General features: G+C 48.4%; 1 protein-coding gene across 1 annotated transcript in view; it reads right to left on the bottom strand.

The window, feature by feature from the left end:
* The window catches only part of acap1 (ArfGAP with coiled-coil, ankyrin repeat and PH domains 1), a 56,907-nt gene extending 37,613 nt beyond the window's left edge, over positions 1-19,294 (bottom strand). The window contains exons 1-6 of the mRNA XM_055630950.1: positions 19,222-19,294; positions 9,098-9,155; positions 8,715-8,834; positions 5,007-5,060; positions 3,847-3,905; positions 521-704 (exon numbers count right to left, since the gene is read on the bottom strand). Coding sequence (XP_055486925.1) covers positions 521-704; positions 3,847-3,905; positions 5,007-5,060; positions 8,715-8,834; positions 9,098-9,155; positions 19,222-19,274 — 528 coding nt within the window. The 5' untranslated portion in view covers positions 19,275-19,294. The remainder of the gene's footprint in view (positions 1-520; positions 705-3,846; positions 3,906-5,006; positions 5,061-8,714; positions 8,835-9,097; positions 9,156-19,221) is intronic.
* Positions 19,295-19,560: the final 266 nt, after the last annotated feature.

Genomic DNA, 19,560 nt, shown 5'->3' with positions numbered 1-19,560 from the left:
TATGAAGGCCAACAGGCCAAAACTGCACACAATACTCCAGGTGTGGTCTCACTAGGGCCCTGTACAACTGCAGAAGGACCTCTTTGCTCTTATACTCAACTCCTCTTGTTATGAAGGCCAACAGGCCAAAACTGCACTGGGCTCCCTCAATAAAGCCCAACAGGCCAAAACTGCACACAATACTCCAGGTGTGGTCTCACTAGGGCCCTGTACAACTGCAGAAGGACCTCTTTGCTCCTAATCATTCCCCCAACATCGGGAACGTGTTTCCTGCCTCTAGCGTGTCCAAGCCCTTAACAATCTCATATATGTTTCAATAAGATATCCTCTCATCCTAAGGCAGGAATGGGGTACTTCTGAACTCCAGAGTGTACAAGCCCAGCCGCTCCATTCTCTCAGAATATGACAGTCCCGCCATCCCGGGAATTAACCTTGTTTCAACGACTCGATGGGCCGAATGGCCTGATTCTACTGCCCGGACCGGGCGGACAGGTGAACCAGGTGAAGGGCGAGCGCGTACCTGTAGGACGTAGTCGAGGGAGACGTGGCGGAAGGACTTGCGGACCCCCAGCAGGGCGTGCGTGACTTCATCGGCCTCGTGTTGCTTCTTGGGAGCAGCCTGAGCGTTGCGGTTCAATGCGTTCTCCAGGTCCTCGCTGCCTTTATCAAAATGCTTCTTCGTGTCCTTAAACCTCCTCACGTCCCTGCCGCGGGAGAGACAGAAAATCCGTAAACGCCTCACGTGGAAAAAGCGCGCGCGGTTCGCTGGAGGAACAATAGACATCCTCGTAAATCCTCTCTGTACCATTTCCTTTTTGTTTTTTTAAATATTTGATTTTATTAGAAGTGAGTATAACCATATGGCACCAAAGTGCCTAATATATATTATATTAATATATATATATTAATAATATATATCATGTCCCCCCTTAACCTTCTGCGCTCCAGAGAATAAAGACCTAACTTTCTCTGTAACTTAGTTGTTGAAACCCAGGCAACATTCTAGTCTGAAGAAGGGTTTCGGCCCGAAACGTTGCCTATTTCCTTCGCTCCATAGATGCTGCTGCACCCGCTGAGTTTCTCCAGCTTTTTTGTGTACGTAAATCTCCCCTGTACTCTCTCTATTTTGTTGACATCCTTCCTATAATTGGGCGACCAAAATTGTACACCATACTCCAGATTTGGTCTCACCAATGCCTTGTACAATTTTAACATTACATCCCAGCTTCTATACTCAGTGCTCTGATTTATATTTTAATTTTTGTTATAATAATGAAAGAATAAGAATACGATAAATAAATTAGATGGTAAAGGATTGAAAGACGTGAGATGTAGATATAGATGGGAAGAAGAAGAGAAAAGAAGAATTAATGAAGTTGAAACATAGAAACATAGAAATTAGGTGCAGGAGTAGAGGCCATTCGACCCTTTGAGCCTGCACTGCCATTCAATATGATCATGGCTGATCATCCAACTCAGTATCCCGTACCTGCCTTCTCTCCATACCCCCTGATCCCCTTAGCCACAAGGGCCACATCTAACTCCCTCTTAAATATAGCCAATGAACTGTGGCCTCAACTACCCTCTGCGGCAGAGAGTTCCAGAGATTCACCACTCTATGTGTGAAAAAAGTTCTTCTCATCTCGGTTTTAAAGGATTTCCCCCTTATCCTTAAGCTGTGACCCCTTGTCCTGGACTTCCCCAACATCAGGAACAATCTTCCTGCATCTAGCCTGTCCAACCCCTTAAGAATGTTGTAAGTTTCTATAAGATCCCCCCTCAATCTCCTAAATTCTAGAGAGTATAAACCAAGTCTATCCAGTCTTTCTTCATAAGACAGTCCTGACATCCCAGGAATCAGTCTGGTGAACCGTCTCTGCACTCCCTCTATGGCAATAATGTCATTCCTCAGATTTGGAGACCAAAACTGTACGCAATACTCCAGGTGTGGTCTCACCAAGACCCTGTACAACTGCAGTAGAACCTCTCTGCTCCTATACTCAAATCCTTTTGCAATGAAAGCTAACATACCATTCGCTTTCTTTACTGCCTGCTGCACCTGCATGCCTACTTACAATGACTGGTGTACCATGACACCCAGGTCTCGCTGCATCTCCCCCTTTCCCAATCGGCCACCATTTAGATAATAGTCTGCTTTCCCATTTTTGCCAGAAAAGAAAGTAGGAAAAAGAGAATAAGACTCAACTCCAAGAAGACCAAGGAGCTCATTGTAGACTTCAGGAAGTCTAGGGGCGACACGCACACACCCCCATCCACATTAACGGGACGGAGGTGGAACGTGTTTCCAGCTTCAGGTTCCTGGGAGTCAACATCTCCGATGACCTCTCTTGGACCCACAATACCTCAACTCTGATCAAGAAGGCTCATCAGCGTCTCTTCTTCCCGAGGAGACTGAAGAAGGTCCACCTGTCTCCTCAGATTCTGGTGAACTTCTACCGCTGCACCATCGAGAGCATCCTTACCAACTGCATCACAGTATGGTATGGCAACTGCTCTGTCTCCGACTGGAAAAAGCACTGCAGAGGGTGGTGAAAATTGCCCAACGCATCACCGGTTCCTCGCTCCCCTCCATTGAGTCTGTCGCTGTCTGCGGAGGGCGCTCAGCATCGCCAAGGACTGCTCTCACCCCAACCATGGACTATTTACCCTCCTACCATCCGGGAGGCGCTACAGGTCTCTCCGTTGCCGGACCAGCAGGTCCAGGAACAGCTTCTTCCCGGCGGCTGTCACTCTACTCAACAATTAAAGTTTCCCCATGATGTGCGGTGTCCAACATCAAAACATAGACAATAGGTGCAGGAGTAGAGGCCATTCGGCCCTTCGAGCCTGCACCATTCGCCATTCAATATGATCATGGCTGATCATCCAACTCAGTATCCCATACCTGCCTTCTCTCCATACCCCCTGATCCCCTTAGCCACATGGGCCACATCTAACTCCCTCTTAAATATAGCCACATGAACTGTCTTAAATATAGCCAATGAACTGGCCTTCTGTGGCAGAGAATTCCTTCTGTGGCACAGATTCACCACTCTCTGTGTGTGAAAAAAAATGTTTTCCTCATCTCGGTCCTAAAAGACTTCCCTCTCTCATCCTTTGTGTGTGTGTGTGTGTGTGTGTGTGTGTGTGTGTGTGTGTCTGGTGTGTGTGTGTGTGTGTGTGTGTCCTGTGTGTGTGTGTGTGTGTGGTGTGGTGTGTGTGTGTGTGTGTGCTGTGTGTGTGTGTGCTGTGTGCTGTGTTGTGTGTGTGTGTGTGTGTGTGTGTGTGTGTACCATGTGTCTGTGTGTGTTTTCCTAGTGTGTGTGTGTGGCCCCTTGTTCTGGACTTCCCCAACATCGGGAATAATCTTCCTGCATCTAGCCTGTCCAACCCCCTTAAGAATTTTGTACGTTTCTAGAAGATCCTCCCCTCGATCTTCTAAATTCATCAGCGTCTCTACTTCCTGAGAAGATTACGGACAGTCGGTTTGTCGAGGAAGACTCTCTCGAACTTCTACAGGTGTACAGTCGAGAGCATTCTGACCGGTTGTGTTGTGACTTGGTTCGGCAAATTGAGTGCCCTGGAGAGGAAAAGACTACAAAAAGTAGTAAACACTGCCCAGTCCATCATCGGCTCTGACCTTCCTTCCATCGAGGGGATTTATCGCAGTCGCTGCCTCAAATGGGCTGGCAGTATCATCAAGGACCCACACCATCCTGGCCACACACTCATCTCCCCACTACCTACAGGAGCCTGAAGACTGCAACAACCAGGTTCAGGAATAGCTCCTTCCCCACAGCCATCAGGCTATTAATTCTCAACTACAATACTCCACAATATACTCACTCCTTGATGAAATTATACAGGTGCTGTTTGACTGATCTCTGAGTCACGTCAATGAGTGTCTGAAAGAGATAAAAGGTGAAGTTATTATGGGTCTGGAGAAGGGTCTCGACCCGAAACGTCACCCATTCCTTCTCTCCAGAGATGCTGCCTGTCCCGCTGAGTAACTCCAGCAATTTGTTGCTAGTTTTAGTTTTTAATGAGGTCCCCCCCCTCATCCTTCTAAACTCCAGCGAGTACAGGCCCATGTTTTTTCATCTCGCTAAAAGATTTCCCCTTATCCATAAAAACTGTGTGTGTGCAGCCCCTAGTTCTGGACTTCCCCAACCATCGCCATTCAATCTTCATGCATCTATCCAACTGTATCCAATCCCCCTTCTCTCCATACCCCCTGTAAGTTTCTATAAGGGCCCCCCCCCCCCCTCTCAAATCTCCTGAATTCTAGCGACCTACAAGCCGAGTCTATCACCAGTCTTTCTGTCAAAAAAAAATGTGAATCTCAGTCCTGCAAGATCCCCTTATCCTCAGTCTGGTGAACCTTCTCTGTACTCCCCAACATCATGGCAAGAGTCCTGCCTTCCTCAGATTAGGAAGTTTCAAAATATACGCCTCATACTCCAGGTGTGGTCTCACCAAGAGTCCCTGTACAACTGCAGTAGAACCTCCCTGCTCCTGTACTCGAACTCCTCTATGGCAAGAATGTCCTTTCCTCAGATTAGGAGACCAAAACTGTACGCAATACTCCAGGTGTGGTCTCACCAAGACCCTGTACAACTGCAGTAGAACCTCCCTGCTCCTATACTCAAAATCCTCTATGGCAAGAATGTCCTCCCCCAGATTAGGAGACCAAAACTGTACGCAATACTCCAGGTGTGGTCTCACCAAGACCCTGTACAACTGCAGTAGAACCTCCCTGCTCCTATACTCAAATCATTTTGCGATGAATGCTAACATACCACTCGCTTTCTTCACTGCCTAAATTCCAGCGAGTACAAGCCGAGAAATTCCTGGGATCGATCTCGTAAACCTCCTCGGGACCTTCTCCAGAGCCTGCATATCCTTCCTCAGAAACGGAGCCCAAAATTACTCACAATACTCTCCCCTCTCTCTCTCTCTGTCTCTCTCTCAGAGTTGTCCCTTGCTCCCCACAAAGAGATACTCACCATTTGATATTCGATCATTTCATTCAGACTTCCGGAAAACTTTTCCAGGCATCCCTGTGTGAACAAGAATTCACAGATTAAAAGAAGAGCTCTCTCAGAAAGGGAAATATGTGTAGTCGGGGCTGGTGAAATCTTAGATAAGAAAAATATCTCATTATCACTGACCAGTGTCAGAAGTTAGTGCTGACTCAGTGGAGGTCTTAGAATAAAGGGGGGAGGCCATTTAGGACTGAGGTGAGAAAAAACTTTTTCACCCAGAGAGTTGTGTGAATTTAGAAACATAGAAATTAGGTGCAGGAGTAGAGGCCATTTGGCCCTTCGAGCCTGCACTGCCATTCAATATGATCATGGCTGATCATCCAACTCAGTATCCCATACCCGCCTTCTCTCCATACCCCCTGATCCCCCTTAGCCACAAGGGCCACATCTAACTCCCTCTTAAATATAGCCAATGAACTGGCCTCGACTACCCTCTGCGGCAGAGAGTTCCACAGATTCACCACTCTCTGTGTGAAAAAAGTTCTTCTCATCTCGGTTTTAAAGGATTTCCCCCTTATCCTTAAGCTGTGACCCCTTGTCCTGGACTTCCCCAACATCGGGAACAAATCTTCCTGCATCTAGCCTGTCCAACCCCTTAAGAATTTTGTAAGTTTCTATAAGATCTCCTCTCAATGTGGATAAATGTGAGGTTATCCATTTTGGTGGCAAAAACGGGAAAGCAGACTATTATCTAAATGGTGGCCGATTGGGACAGGGGGAGATGCAGCGAGACCTGGGTGTCATGGAACACCAGTCATTGAAGGTAGGCATGCAGGTGCAGCAGGCAGTAAAGAAAGCGAATGGTATGTTAGCATTCATTGCAAAAGGATTTGAGTATAGGATCAGGGAGGTTCTACTGCAGTTGTACAGGGTCTTGGTGAGACCACACCTGGAGTATTGCGTACAGTTTTGGTCTCCAAATCTGAGGAAGGACATTATTGCCATAGAGGGAGTACAGAGACGGTTCACCAGACTGATTCCTGGGATGGCAGGACTGTCGTATGAAGAAAGACTGGATAGACTTGGTTTATACTCTCTAGAATTTAGGAGATTGAGAGGGGATCTTATAGAAACTTACAAAATTCTTAAGGGGTTGGACAGGCTAGATGCAGGAAAATTGTTCCCGATGTTAGGGAAGTCCAGGACAAGGGGTCACAGCTTAAGGATAAAGGGGAAATCCTTTAAAACCGAGATGAGAAGAACTTTTTTCACGCAGAGAGTGGTGAATCTCTGGAACTCTCTGCCACAGAGGGTAGTTGAGGCCACACAGTTCATTGGCTATATTTAAGAGGGAGTTAGATGTGGCCCTCGTGGCTAAAGGGGATCAGGGGGTATGGAGAGAAGGCAGGTACGGGATACTGAGTTGGATGATCAGCCATGATCATATTGAATGGCGGTGCAGGCTCGAAGGACCGAATGGCCTCTACTCCTGCACCTAATTTCTATGTTTCTATGTAATCTCCTAAATTCTAAAGAGTATAAACCAAGTCTATCCAGTCTTTCTTCATAAGACAGTCCTGACATCCCAGGAATCAGTCTGGTTTGTGGAATTCCCTGCCACAGAGGCGGTGCTGGCTCGAAGGGCCGAATGGCCTACTCCTGCACCTATTGTCTATTGACTAATCTAGAATCTATCAATCTCTGCCTTAAACATATCCACTGACTTGTGGCAAAGTATTCCACAGATTCACCACCCTCTGATTAAAGAAATTCCCCCTCATCTCCTTCACGAGACTGATCCCTGGGATGGCGGGACTGTCGTATGAGGAAAAGATTGAAAAGACTAGGCTTGTATTCACTGGAGTTTAGAAGGATGAAGGGGGGGGGGATCTTATAGAAACATATAAAATTATAAAAGGACTGGACAAGCTAGATGCAGGAAAAATGTTCCCAATGTTGGGCGAGTCCAGAACCAGGGGCCACACACACAGTCTTAGAATAAAGGGGAGGTCATTTAAGACTGAGGTGAGAAAAAACTTTTTCACCCAGAGAGTTGTGTGAATCTGTGGCCATTTGGGACTGAGATGAGGAGAAACTTTTCCACCCAGAGAGTTGTGTGAATCTGTGGCCATTTGGGACTGAGATGAGGAGAAACTTTTCCACCCAGAGAGTTGTGTGAATCTGTGGCCATTTGGGACTGAGATGAGGAGAAACTTTTCCACCCAGAGAGTTGTGTGAATCTGTGGCCATTTGGGACTGAGATGAGATGAGGAGAAACTTTTCCACCCAGAGAGTTGTGTGAATCTGTGGCCATTTGGGACTGAGATGAGGAGAAACTTTTCCACCCAGAGAGTTGTGTGGATTTGTGGAATTCCCTGCCACAGAGGGCAGTGGAGGCCAAGTCACTGGATGGATTTAAGAGAGAGTTAGATAGAGCTCTAGGGGCTAGTGGAGTCAAGGGATATGGGGAGAAGGCAGGCACGGGTTATTGATTGGGGACGATCAGCCATGATCACAATGAATGGCGGTGCAGGCTCGAAGGGCCGAATGGCCTCCTCCTGCACCTATTGTCTATGTTTCTATGAGGCAGTCAGCAATGGTGAGGTCAAAGATCCTTACACTTATAGCAACTGGGGCTTGAAGATGGAGTCTCTGTGTACACACTTGCCCTGGTAGACACAAAATGCTGGTGTAACTCAGCGGGTGAGGCAGCATCTCTGGAGAGAAGGAATAGGTGACGTTTCGGTACCCGAAACGTCACCCATTCCTTCTCTCCAGAGATGCTGCCTCACCCGCTGAGTTACTCCAGCATTTTGTGTCTACCTTCGATTTAAACCGGCATCTGCAGTTATTTCTTGTTCTTGTATCTGAGGTGTGTATCTAATATGTGTCTCAGGGTTTATGTGGAGATACAACACTCCGCACATGTCACAAATAAAGTGCTGCACCAGATACACACACACACATACACACACACACAGATGCAGAGAGACACACACACACACACAGATGCAGAGAGACACACACACACACACACAGATGCAGAGAGACACACACAGATGCAGAGAGACACACACACACACACACACACACACACACACACACACACACACACACACACACAGAGACACACACACACACACACACACATGCACAAACACACACACACAGATGCAGAGAGACACACACACACACACACAGATGCAGAGACACACACACAGCCAAACACACACACACAGACACACACACACACACATACAGTCACACATGCACACACACACACACAGACACACACACACAGCACACACACACAACACACACACACACACAGGCGCACAGACAGACAGACACACACACACAGACACACAGTCACACACACACACATACACACAGACACACAGACACACAGACACACAGGCACACACAGTCACACACACACACACACAGAGACGCAGAGACAGGCACACTCACGCACAGACAGACAGACAGACAGACGCAGAGACAGGCACACACTCACGCACAGTCACACACACACACACACAGATACAGAGACACGCACACACAGTCACACATGCACAAACACACAGATGCAGAGACACACAGAAACACACACACACACACAGACACAGAGACACAGACACACACACACAGACACACAATGAAGATACCCGTATTGCTGTGTGGACTGGTGGCCATGTTTGAATGGATGCACCTGCCGTGAGTACTTACACTCATCATCTCATCGCCCTTGCAGTGGACTCCCAGGTCCCGGATCCCGTTGACAAACTGCTTGGTGTTGGCGCTGTACGTGCGTCCTGCATCCAGCATGTTCCCGCATAACTTCACCAGCTGCAACACAAGGCCCAAAGCCTAACTCACACGGACTCACACACAGTGGAAACAGGCCCTTGGGCCCAACTTGCCCACACCGGCCAACAATGCCCCGGCTACACCAGTCCCACCTGCCCATATCCCATCCATTTACCTGTCTGACTGGTTCTTAAACATTGGGATAGTCCCAGCCTCCTCTGGCAGCTCGTTCCATCCACCCACCACCCTCTGTGTGGAAACGTTACGCCTCAGATTCCTATTAAAACATGTCTCGCACTTACCTTCTCGAGTTTGGCTTCGAGTTCCGTCACTTCTAATTCCACCCCTTCAATGGAAGCTCTGGAAGGGAAATCGAGAGGTCAAACATTGATAGGAATGATATGCGCCCTTATTTCCCCCAGCAGATCTCTTGAAAGCATCCAGAGAACCGGCCTCCACCGCCCTCTGTGAGGCAGAGAATTCCACAGACTCACACCACTCAGTTAATCGACAACAGCTGCAGGAGTAGAGGCCATTCGGCCCTTCGAGCCAGCACCGCCATTCAATGTGATCGTGGCTGATCATCCCCAATCAGTACCCCGTTCCTGCCTTCTCCCCATATCCCCTGACCCTCTCTCGCTATCTTTAAGAGCCCTATCTAGCTCTCTCTTGAAAGAATTATCTCCAGAGAACCGCCCTCTGAGGCAGAGAATTCCACAGACTCACACCACTCTCTGTGAGAAAAAGTGTTTCCTCGTCTCCGTTCTAAATGGCTTACCCCTTTCTTAAACTGTGTGTGTGTGTGTGTGTGTGTGTGTGTGGCCCCTGGTTCTGGACTCCCCCAACATCGGGAACATGTTTCCTGCCTCTAGCGTGTCCAAGCCTTGACAATCTCATATATGTTTCAATGAGATCCCCTCTCATCCTTCTAAACTCCACAGAGTGTACAAGCCCAGCCGCTCCATTCTCTCAGCATATGACAGTGCTGTCACAACTCAGCGGGCCAGCCAGCATCTCTGGAGAGAAGGAACGGGTTACTCGAAGTCAATGTTCATACCACTGGGTGTAAGCAGCTTACATCTCATGTCTCATTTTCACACCTTGCCCTTCCTTATCTCTAAGTCTCTCCCTTCCCCCATCGGTCCCCAGTCGGAGGAATAGTCCCTTGCCCAGAGTTGGGGAATCGAGGACCAGAGGACACGGGTTCAAGGTGAAGGGGGAAAAGATTGAATGGGAATCTGAGGGGCAACTTTTCCACACTTTTCGAGGGTGGTGGGTGTATGGAACGAGCTGCCGGAGGAGGTAGTTGAGGCTGGGACTATCCCAACGTTTAAGAAACAGTTGGACTGGCACATGGACACCAGCTAGATGCAGGAAGATTGTTCCCGATGTTGGGGAAGTCCAGAACAAGGACTTTGAGTATAGGAGCAGGAAAGGTTCTACTGCAGTTGTACAGGGTCTTGGTGAGACCACACCTGGAGTATTGCGTACAGTTTTGGTCTCCTAATCTGAGGAAGGACACTCTTGCCATAGAGGGAGTACAGAGAAGGTTCACCCGACTGATTCCTGGGATGTCAGGACTTTCATAATGAAGAAAGACTGGATAGACTCGGCTTGTATTCGCTAGAATTTAGAAGACTGAGGGGGGATCTTATAGAAACGTACAAAATTCTTAAGCGGTTGGACAGGCTAAATGCAGGAAGATTGTTCCCGATGTTGGGGAAGTCCAGAACAAGGGGCCACACACACACACACAGTTTAAGGATAAGGGGGAAGTCCTTTAGGACCGAGATGAGAAAACAACATTTTTTTTTTTCACACACACAATCTGTGAGTGGTGAATCTGAAGGTGGAATTCTCTTGGCTATACAGAGGGGAGTTAGAGGCCAGTTCATGGCTATATTTCAGAGGGAGTTAGACAGGGCCCTTGTGGATAAAGGGATCAGGGGGTATGGAGAGAAGGCAGGTACAGGATACTGAGTTGGATGATCAGCCATGATCATATTGAATGGCGGATGGTGCAGGCTCGAAGGGCCGAATGACCTCCACTCCTGCACCTATTGTCTATGTTTCTATACGACAGGTTTGGAGGGGTGTGGGCCAAACGCGGGCAGGTGGGACCAGTGTAGCTGGGACATGTGGGCCTGTTTCCACACTGCAAGGGGTCTCGACCTGAAACGTCACCCACTCCTTCTCTCCAGAGATGCTGCCTGTCCCGCTGAGTTACTCCAGCGTTTTGTGTTTCTCCAACCTAAGGTTAGGTGGGCGTTTATTTGGGTGCAACATTGGCTGAAGCCCAAGTTCTCTGTTGCATGCGTTGGCTTTTTGAGTAGTTCAGTCTGCGGTTAGTGTGACTTCCTATGGGGTTTTGTATCAATCGCAGGCATCTATCGGCCTTGCGTTCTGCACTTCCCCTCCTCACAGCTGCAGCTCGGAGTAACGACAGCTTGTGGCCCTTCACCGACAACATAATCCTCTCAGGGACTTGAGTCTTGAGAGGGTTCGGAAAGAAGATTTACGAGGATGTTGCCAGGACTTCGAAACATAGAAAATAGATGCAGGAGCAGGCCATTCGGCCCTTCGAGCCTGCACCGCCATTCAACATGATCATGGCTGATCATCCAACTCAGTATCCCATCCCTGCCATCTCTCCATACCCCCTGATCCCTTTAGCCACAAGGGCCACATCTAACTCCCTCTTAAATATAGCCAACGAACTGTGTGGCCTCAACTACCTTCTGTGGCAGAGAATTCCACAGATTCACCACTCTCTGTGTGTGTGAAAAGAAATGTTTTTCTCATCTCGGTCCGAAAAGATTTCCCCCTTATCCTTAAACTGTTCTACTGCAGTTGTACAGGGTCTTGGTGAGACCACACCTGGAGTATTGCGTACAGTTTTGTTCCGGACTTCCCCAACATCGGGAACAATCTTCCTGCATCTAGCCTGTCCAACCCCTTAAGAATTTTGTAAGTTTCAATAAGATCCCCCCCTCAGTCTTCTAAATTCTAGCGAGTACAAGCCGAGTCTATCCAGTCTTTCTTCATATGAAAGTCCTGCCATCCCAGGAATCAGTCTGGTGAACCTTCTCTGTACTCCATCTATGGCAAGAATGTCTTTCCTTAGATTAGGAGACAAAAACTGTACGCAATACTCCAGGTGTGGTCTCACCAAGACCCTGTACAACTGCAATAGAACCTCCCTGCTCCTATACTCAAATCCTTTTGCTATGAATGGTAACATACCATTCGCTTTCTTCACTGCCTGCTGGAGGGTGTGAGCTACAGGGAGAGGTTGAGCAGGGCTGGGTCTCTATTCCATGGAGCGCAGGAGGATGAGGGGTGATCTTATAGAGGTGTATAAAATCATGAGAGGAATAGATCGGGTAGATGCACAGAGTCTTGTATTCACTGGAGTTTAGAAGGATGAGGGGTGGGATCTTATAGAAACATACAAAATTATAAAAGGACTGGACAAGCTAGATGCAGGAAAAATGTTCCCAATGTTGGGCGAGTCCAGAACCAGGGGCTACACACTGTCTTAGAATAAAGGGGGGAGGTCATTTAAGACTGAGGTGAGAAAAAACTTTTTCACCCAGAGAGTTGTGTGAATCTGTGGCCATTTGGGACTGAGATGAGGAGAAACTTTTTCACCCAGAGAGTTGTGTGAATCTGTGGCCATTTGGGACTGAGATGAGGAGAAACTTTTTCCACCCAGAGAGTTGTGTGAATCTGTGGCCATTTGGGACTGAGATGAGGAGAAACTTTTTCCACCCAGAGAGTTGTGTGAATCTGTGGCCATTTGGGACTGAGATGAGGAGAAACTTTTTCCACCCAGAGAGTTGTGTGTGAATTTGTGGCCATTTGGGACTGAGATGAGGAGAAACTTTTTCCACCCAGAGAAAAAACTTTTCCAGTTGTGGATTTGTGGAATTCCCTGCCACAGAGGGCAGTGGCGGCCAAGTCACTGGATGGATTTCAGAGAGAGTTAGATAGAGCTCTAGGAGCTAGTGGAGTCAAGGGATATGGGGAGAAGGCAGGCACGGGTTATTGATCGGGGATGATCAGCCATGATCATATTGGATGGCGAATGGTGCAGGCTCGAAGGGCCGAATGGCCTCTACTCCTGCACCTATTGTCTATGTTTCTATGTCTTTGGAGTGTGGGAGGAAACCGGAGCGCCCGGAGAAAACCCACGCTGGTCACGGGGGGAGAAGGTACAAACTCCGTACAGACAAGCGCCCAGGGTCTCTGTAGCGCTGTGAGGCAGCAGTACTACCCGCTGCGCTACTGTTCCGCACATAATTCTCCGTTAGATCCCCGTTGAAGTGTCCACGCGATCGCGGGGAGGTCAGAGGGAATGGAAACCAGGTTTTATTTGCAGGTTGAACACGTACGCTCAGGGGAAGGTGTTGAACGGTCTCTACGCTAACTTTCAATTCTGCTTTCCGACTGAGCAGAGCCCCAATTGGAGACCTCAAAGCAGAACTTGAATCCATGACATTAAGCGCTCCTGAATCTGGAGGTGAGAGTTGAGGAACTAATAAAAATAAAAAAAGGCCATTCGTCCCTTCGAGCCTGCACCATTCGCCATCCAATATGATCATGGCTGATCATCCAACTCAGTGTCCCATCCCTGCCTTCTCTCCATACCCCCTGATCCCTTTAGCCACAAGGGCCACATCTAACTCCCTCTTAAATATAGCCAAAGTGTTTCTTCGTCTCCGTTCTAAATGGCCGACCCCTTATTCTTAAACTGTGTGTGTGTGTGTGTGTGACCCCTGGTTCTGGACTCCCCCAACATCGGGGAACTGTGTGGCCTCAACTACCTTCTGTGGCAGAGAGTTCCACAGATTCACCACTCTCTGTGTGTGTGTGAAAAAAAAAAGTTTTTCTCATCTCGGTCCTAAAAGATTTCCCTCTTATCCTTAAACTGTGTGTGTGTGTGTGTGGCCCCTTGTTCTGGACTTCCCCAACATCGGGAACAATCTTCCCGTATCTAGACTGTCCAACCCCTTAAGAAGTTTGTAAGTTTCTATAAGATCCCCCCCTCAATCTTCTAAATTCTAGCCAGTACAACTCGTATGAAGATTCAAGTGAGTTGCTGCCTCCCAGCGCCAGAGGCCCCGGGTTCGATCCCGACCAGGGGTACTGTCTGTGTGGAGTGTGTACGCTCTCCCCGTGACCTGCGTGGGTTTTCTCCAAGATCAGTTGTGAATCCGTGGAATTCTCTGTCTCAGAGCCCTAGTGAGACCACACCTGGAGTATTGTGTGCAGTTTTGGTCCCCTAATTTGAGGACGGACATTCTTGCTATTGAGGGAGCCCAGCGCAGGGTTCACCAGGTTAATTCCCGGGATGGCGGGACTGTCATATGCTGAGAGAATGTGGAGCGGCTGTGGGCTTGTACACTCTGTGGAGTTTAGAAGGATGAGAGGGTATCTTATTGAAACATATAAGATTATTAAGGGGACCATGTCGTATGCTGAGAGAATGGAGCGGCTGTGGGCTTGTACACTCTGGAGTTTAGAAGGATGAGAGGGCATCTTATTGAAACATATAAGATTGTTAAAGGCTTGGACACGCTGGAGGCAGGAAACATGTTCCCGATGTTGGGGGAGTCCAGAACCAGGGGCCACACACACACACACACACAGTTTAAGAATAAGGAGTAAGCCATTTAGAACGGAGACGAGGAAACACTTTTTCACCCAGAGAGTTGTGAATCTGTGGAATTCTCTGCCTCAGAGGGCGGTGGAGGCCGGTTCTCTGGATGCTTTCAAGAGAGAGCTAGATAGGGCTCTTAAAGATAGTGGAGTCAGGGGATATGGGGAGAAGGAAGGAACGGGATACTGATTGGAGATAGAAACATAGAAACATAGAAATTAGGTGCAGGAGTAGGCCATTCGGCCCTTCGAGCCTGCACCGCCGTTCAATATGATCATGGCTGATCATCCAACTCAGTATCCCGTACCTGCCTTCTCTCCATACCCCCTGATCCCCTTGGCCACAAGGGCCACATCTAACTCCCTCTTAAATATAGCCAATGAACTGGCCTCAACTACCCTCTGTGGCAGAGAGTTCCACAGATTCACCACTCTCTGTGTGAAAAAAAGTTCTCCTCATCTCGGTTTTAAAGGATTTCCCCCTTATCCTTAAGCTGTGACCCCTTGTCCTGGACTTCCCCAACATCGTGAACAATCTTCCTGCATCTAGCCTGTCCAACCCCTTAAGAATTTTGTAAGTTTCTATAAGATCCCCTCTCAATCTCCTAAATTCCAGAGAGTATAAACCAAGTCTATCCAGTCTTTCTTCATAAGACAGCCCTGACATCCCTGGAATCAGTCTGGTGAACCGTCTCTGCACTCCCTCTATGGCAATAATGTCCTTCCTCAGATTTGGAGACCAAAACTGCACGCAATACTCCAGGTGTGGTCTCACCAAGACCCTGTACAACTGCAGTAGAACCTCTCTGCTCCTATACTCAAATCCTTTTGCAATGAAAGCTAACATACCATTCGCTTTCTTTACTGCCTGCTGCACCTGTATGCCTACCTTCAATGACTGGTGTACCATGACACCCAGGTCTCGCTGCATCTCCCCCTTTCCCAATCGGCCACCATTTAAATAATAGTCTGCTTTCCTGTTTTTGCCACCAAAATGGATGATCAGCCATGTACTCTGGTCCACGATTCACCTACTCTGGGCAAGAGACTCTGTGTGTGTATATCCGATCTATTCCTTTCGTTACTTTATTCACATTGTTGGCAGATTGATTTCCCTCCTGCGATAGATAAAGCACTATCGTATCGTATAGTTTGGTAAACCTGCCTGGCCTAGCTGGGACCCAGCCTCTGATCAGCTGCACGCCACAGGATTTAGCTGAGACCTACCAGGTTTCCGTCAGCAGTCAGTCTTTGCCCAGAGCAACCTCTACTGACAGGATGTTGCGAGATGCACTTAGCAAATAAAATAACCACAGGTTCACTAGCCGACATTTCATGCACAGGAAGGAACGGCAGGTGGTGGTTTAAACCAGAGATATATAGACACAGAATTAAGAGCTGGTAGACAAAAATGCTGGAGGAACTCAGCGGGCCAGGCAGCATCTATGGGGCGATGGAAATAGGCGACGTTTCGGGACGAGACCCTTCAAACGCTGGAGTGCCTCAGCGGGTCACTCTGCGTCTCTGGAGAGAAGGAGTTTCATTGTCTGCTACTGGTTTTCACCTAACACACAGCTAACAATGGGCCAAGATAGACACAAAAAGCTGGAGTAACTCAGCGGGTCAGGCAGCCTCTGTGGAGAGAAGGAATGGGTGATGTTTCAGGTCAAGACAATCGACAATAGGTGCAGGAGTAGAGGCCATTCGGCCCTTCGAGCCAGCACCAGCATTCAATAGACAATAGACAATAGGTGCAGGAGTAGAGGCCATTCGGCCCTTCGAGCCAGCACCAGCATTCAATAGACAATAGACAATAGGTGCAGGAGTAGAGGCCATTCGGCCCTTCGAGCCAGCACCGCCATTCAATGTGATCATGGCTGATCATCCCCAATCAGTACCCCTTTCCTGCCTTCTCCCCTGACTCCGCTATTTTTAAGAGCCCTATCTAGCTCTCTCTTGAAAGCATCCAGAGAACCGGCCTCCACCACCCCCTGAGGCAGAGAATTCCACAGACTCACCACTCCCTCTGTGAGAAAAAGTGTTTCCTCGTCTCCGTTCTAAATGGCTTACTCCTTATTCTTAAACTGTGTGTGTGTGTGTGTGTGTGGCCCCTGGTTCTGGACTCCCCCAACATCGGGAACATGTTTCCTGCCTCTAGCGTGTCCAAGCCCTTAACAATCTCATATATGTTTCAATGAGATATCCCCTCATCCATCTGAACTCCACAGAGTGCACAAGCCCACAGGCGCTCCATTCTCTCAGCATATGACAGTCCCGCCATCCCGGGAATTAACCTGGTGAACCTACGCTGGGCTCCCTCAATAGCAAGAATGTCCTTCCTCAAATTAGGGGACCAAAACTGCACACAATACTCCAGGTGTGGTCTCACTAGGGCCCTGTACAACTGCAGAAGGACCTCTTTGCTCCTATACTCGACTAATCTTGTTATGAAGGCCAACAGGCCAAAACTGCACACAATACTCCAGGTATGGTCTCACTAGGGCCCTGTACAACTGCAGAAGGACCTCTTTGCTCCTATACTCGACTCCTCTTGTTATGAAGGCCAACAGGCCAAAACTGCACACAATACTCCAGGCGTGGTCTCACTAGGGCCCTGTACAACTGCCGAAGGACCTTTCATCAGATTGAGAGTCACAGAAAACAAGGGCTGTTTCCTTTAATGTTGTTACATTTTTGTACAATTTTCATTCATCTGTTCCATATCTCTCTCTCTCGACATCACCATCTATATCTCTCATTTCCCTTTCCCCCTTGTCTCTCAGTCTGAAGAAGGGTCTCGACCCGAAACGCCACCCATTCATTCCTTCTCTCCAGAGATGCTGCCTGTCCCGCTGAGTTACTCCAGCGTTTTGTGTTTGTTGCTAGTGCAACGGGCGGTGCAAGGAGAAAAATAGACTCGCAACTCTCTGGATGAAAAAGCGTTTCCTCGTCTCCGTTCTAAATGCCTTACCCCTTATTCTTAAACTGTGTGTGTGTGTGTGCCCCTGGTTCTGGACTCCCCCAACATCGGGGAACATGTTTCCTGCCTCTAGCAGGTGGCAACATGATATACAGTAGGCAGTTAAAAAATAAGTGAATATAATCTACTCATGAAAATATCAGAGCACAAGGAGGCTGCAGACAATACACAATAGACAATAGGTGCAGGAGTAGAGGCCATTCGGCCCTTCGAGCCAGCACCGCCCATTCAATGTGATCGTGGCTGATCATCCCCATTCAGTACCCCTTTCCTGCCTTCTCCCACGACTCCGCTATTTTTAAGAGCCCTATCGAGCTCTCTCTTGAAAGCATCCAGAGAACCGGCCTCCACCGCCCTCTGAGGCAGAGAATTCCACAGACTCACAACAACTCTCTGTGAGAAAAAGTGTTTCCTCGTCTCCGTTCTAAATGGCTCACTCCTTATTCTTAAACTGTGTGTGTGTGTGTGTGTGGACCCCGGTTCTGGACTCCCCCAACATCGGGGAACATGTTTCCTGCCTCTAGTGTGTCCAAACCCTTAACATTCTCAGATATGTTTCAATGAGATATCCTCTCATCCTTCGAAACTCCAGAACTTTGGTTATTGAGTAGAGCTACTGCTCGTGGACAGAAGCTGGTTTTACGACCGGCTGTCGACTGATGGCTCCGACAGTCGGCATGTTATCTGGAACAGTATGGCACAGAAATAGAGGGGAGCAGGGGAGAGAGGAGAGTGGATGAAGGTGTCACACTTGTTAGCTTTCAGCTCAATAACCTATTGTCTTAGACAGTAGACAATAGGTGCAGGAGTAGGCCATTCGGCCCTTCATAGAAACATAGAAAATAGGTGCAGGAGTAGGCCATTCGGCCCTTCATAGAAACATAGAAAATAGGTGCAGGAGGAGGCCATTCGGCCCTTCATAGAAACATAGAAAATAGGTGCAGGAGTAGGCCATTCGGCCCTTCATAGAAACATAGAAAGTAGGTGCAGGAGTAGGCCATTCGGCCCTTGATAGAAACATAGACAATAGGTGCAGGAGTAGGCCATTCGGCCCTTGATAGAAACATAGAAAATAGGTGCAGGAGTAGGCCATTCGGCCCTTCATAGAAACATAGAAAATAGGTGCAGGAGGAGGCCATTCGGCCCTCTTTGAGCCAGCACCGACATTCAAAGTCACCTATTTCCTTCGCTCCATAGATGCTGCCTCACCCGCTGAGTTTCTCCAGCCTTTTTGGCAATAGACAATAGGTGCAGGAGTAGGCCATTCGGCTCTTGATAGAAACATAGACAATAGGTGCAGGAGTAGGCCATTCGGCTCTTGATAGAAACATAGAAAATAGGTGCAGGAGTAGGCCATTCGGCCCTTGATAGAAACATAGAAAATAGGTGCAGGAGTAGGCCATTCGGCCCTCGATAGAAACATAGAAAATAGGTGCAGGAGCATGCCATTCGGCCCTTCATAGAAACATAGAAAATAGGTGCAGGAGTAGGCCATTCGGCCCTTCATAGAAACATAGAAACTAGGTGCAGGAGGAGGCCATTCGACACTTTTCGAGCCAGCACCGCCATTCATTGTGATAATAGCTGATCGTACCCCTATCAATAACCTTCTCCCCATATCCCTCGACTCCACCAGCCCCTAGAGCTCTGTCTAACTCTCTCTTAAATCCATCCAGTGACTTGGCCTCCACTGCCCTCTGTGGCAGGGAATTCCACACAAATTTGCAATGCCAATCTATGATCAATGGCTGATCATCCCCGATCAATACCCAATCTTGCTCCTACCTGAACTTGGGGGAGTCCTTGAGGCATTCTTCAAAGTCAATGGAGATTGTCATCTTGGTGGTGGTGGGGTGGGTGGGGTGGGGTGGGGGAGGGGAGGGGGGGGGGGATGTGTAAGGGACACACACACACACACACACACACACACAAAGAACAACTGTGTCTTTGGGGGTTACGAGAGGAAGACTGAGCACAGAGAGCGGGATTACTCTGAGCGAACGGAGGAAGAAGGACATGGGCGGGACGCTAGGCCCCAACCACATCCTGCACAGGCCCAGCCAGATAGTACAACACCAGAACAACAATCTCCGTGGCAACCACGTGATCAAACCCCCCCCCCCC

Source organism: Leucoraja erinacea, unplaced genomic scaffold (genome assembly GCF_028641065.1).
Source record: "Leucoraja erinacea ecotype New England unplaced genomic scaffold, Leri_hhj_1 Leri_58S, whole genome shotgun sequence".
In the NCBI taxonomy this organism is placed as follows: Eukaryota; Metazoa; Chordata; class Chondrichthyes; order Rajiformes; family Rajidae; genus Leucoraja; species Leucoraja erinaceus.
Note: the sequence above shows the minus strand (reverse complement) of the source record. Positions and strands in the feature narration are given on the sequence as shown.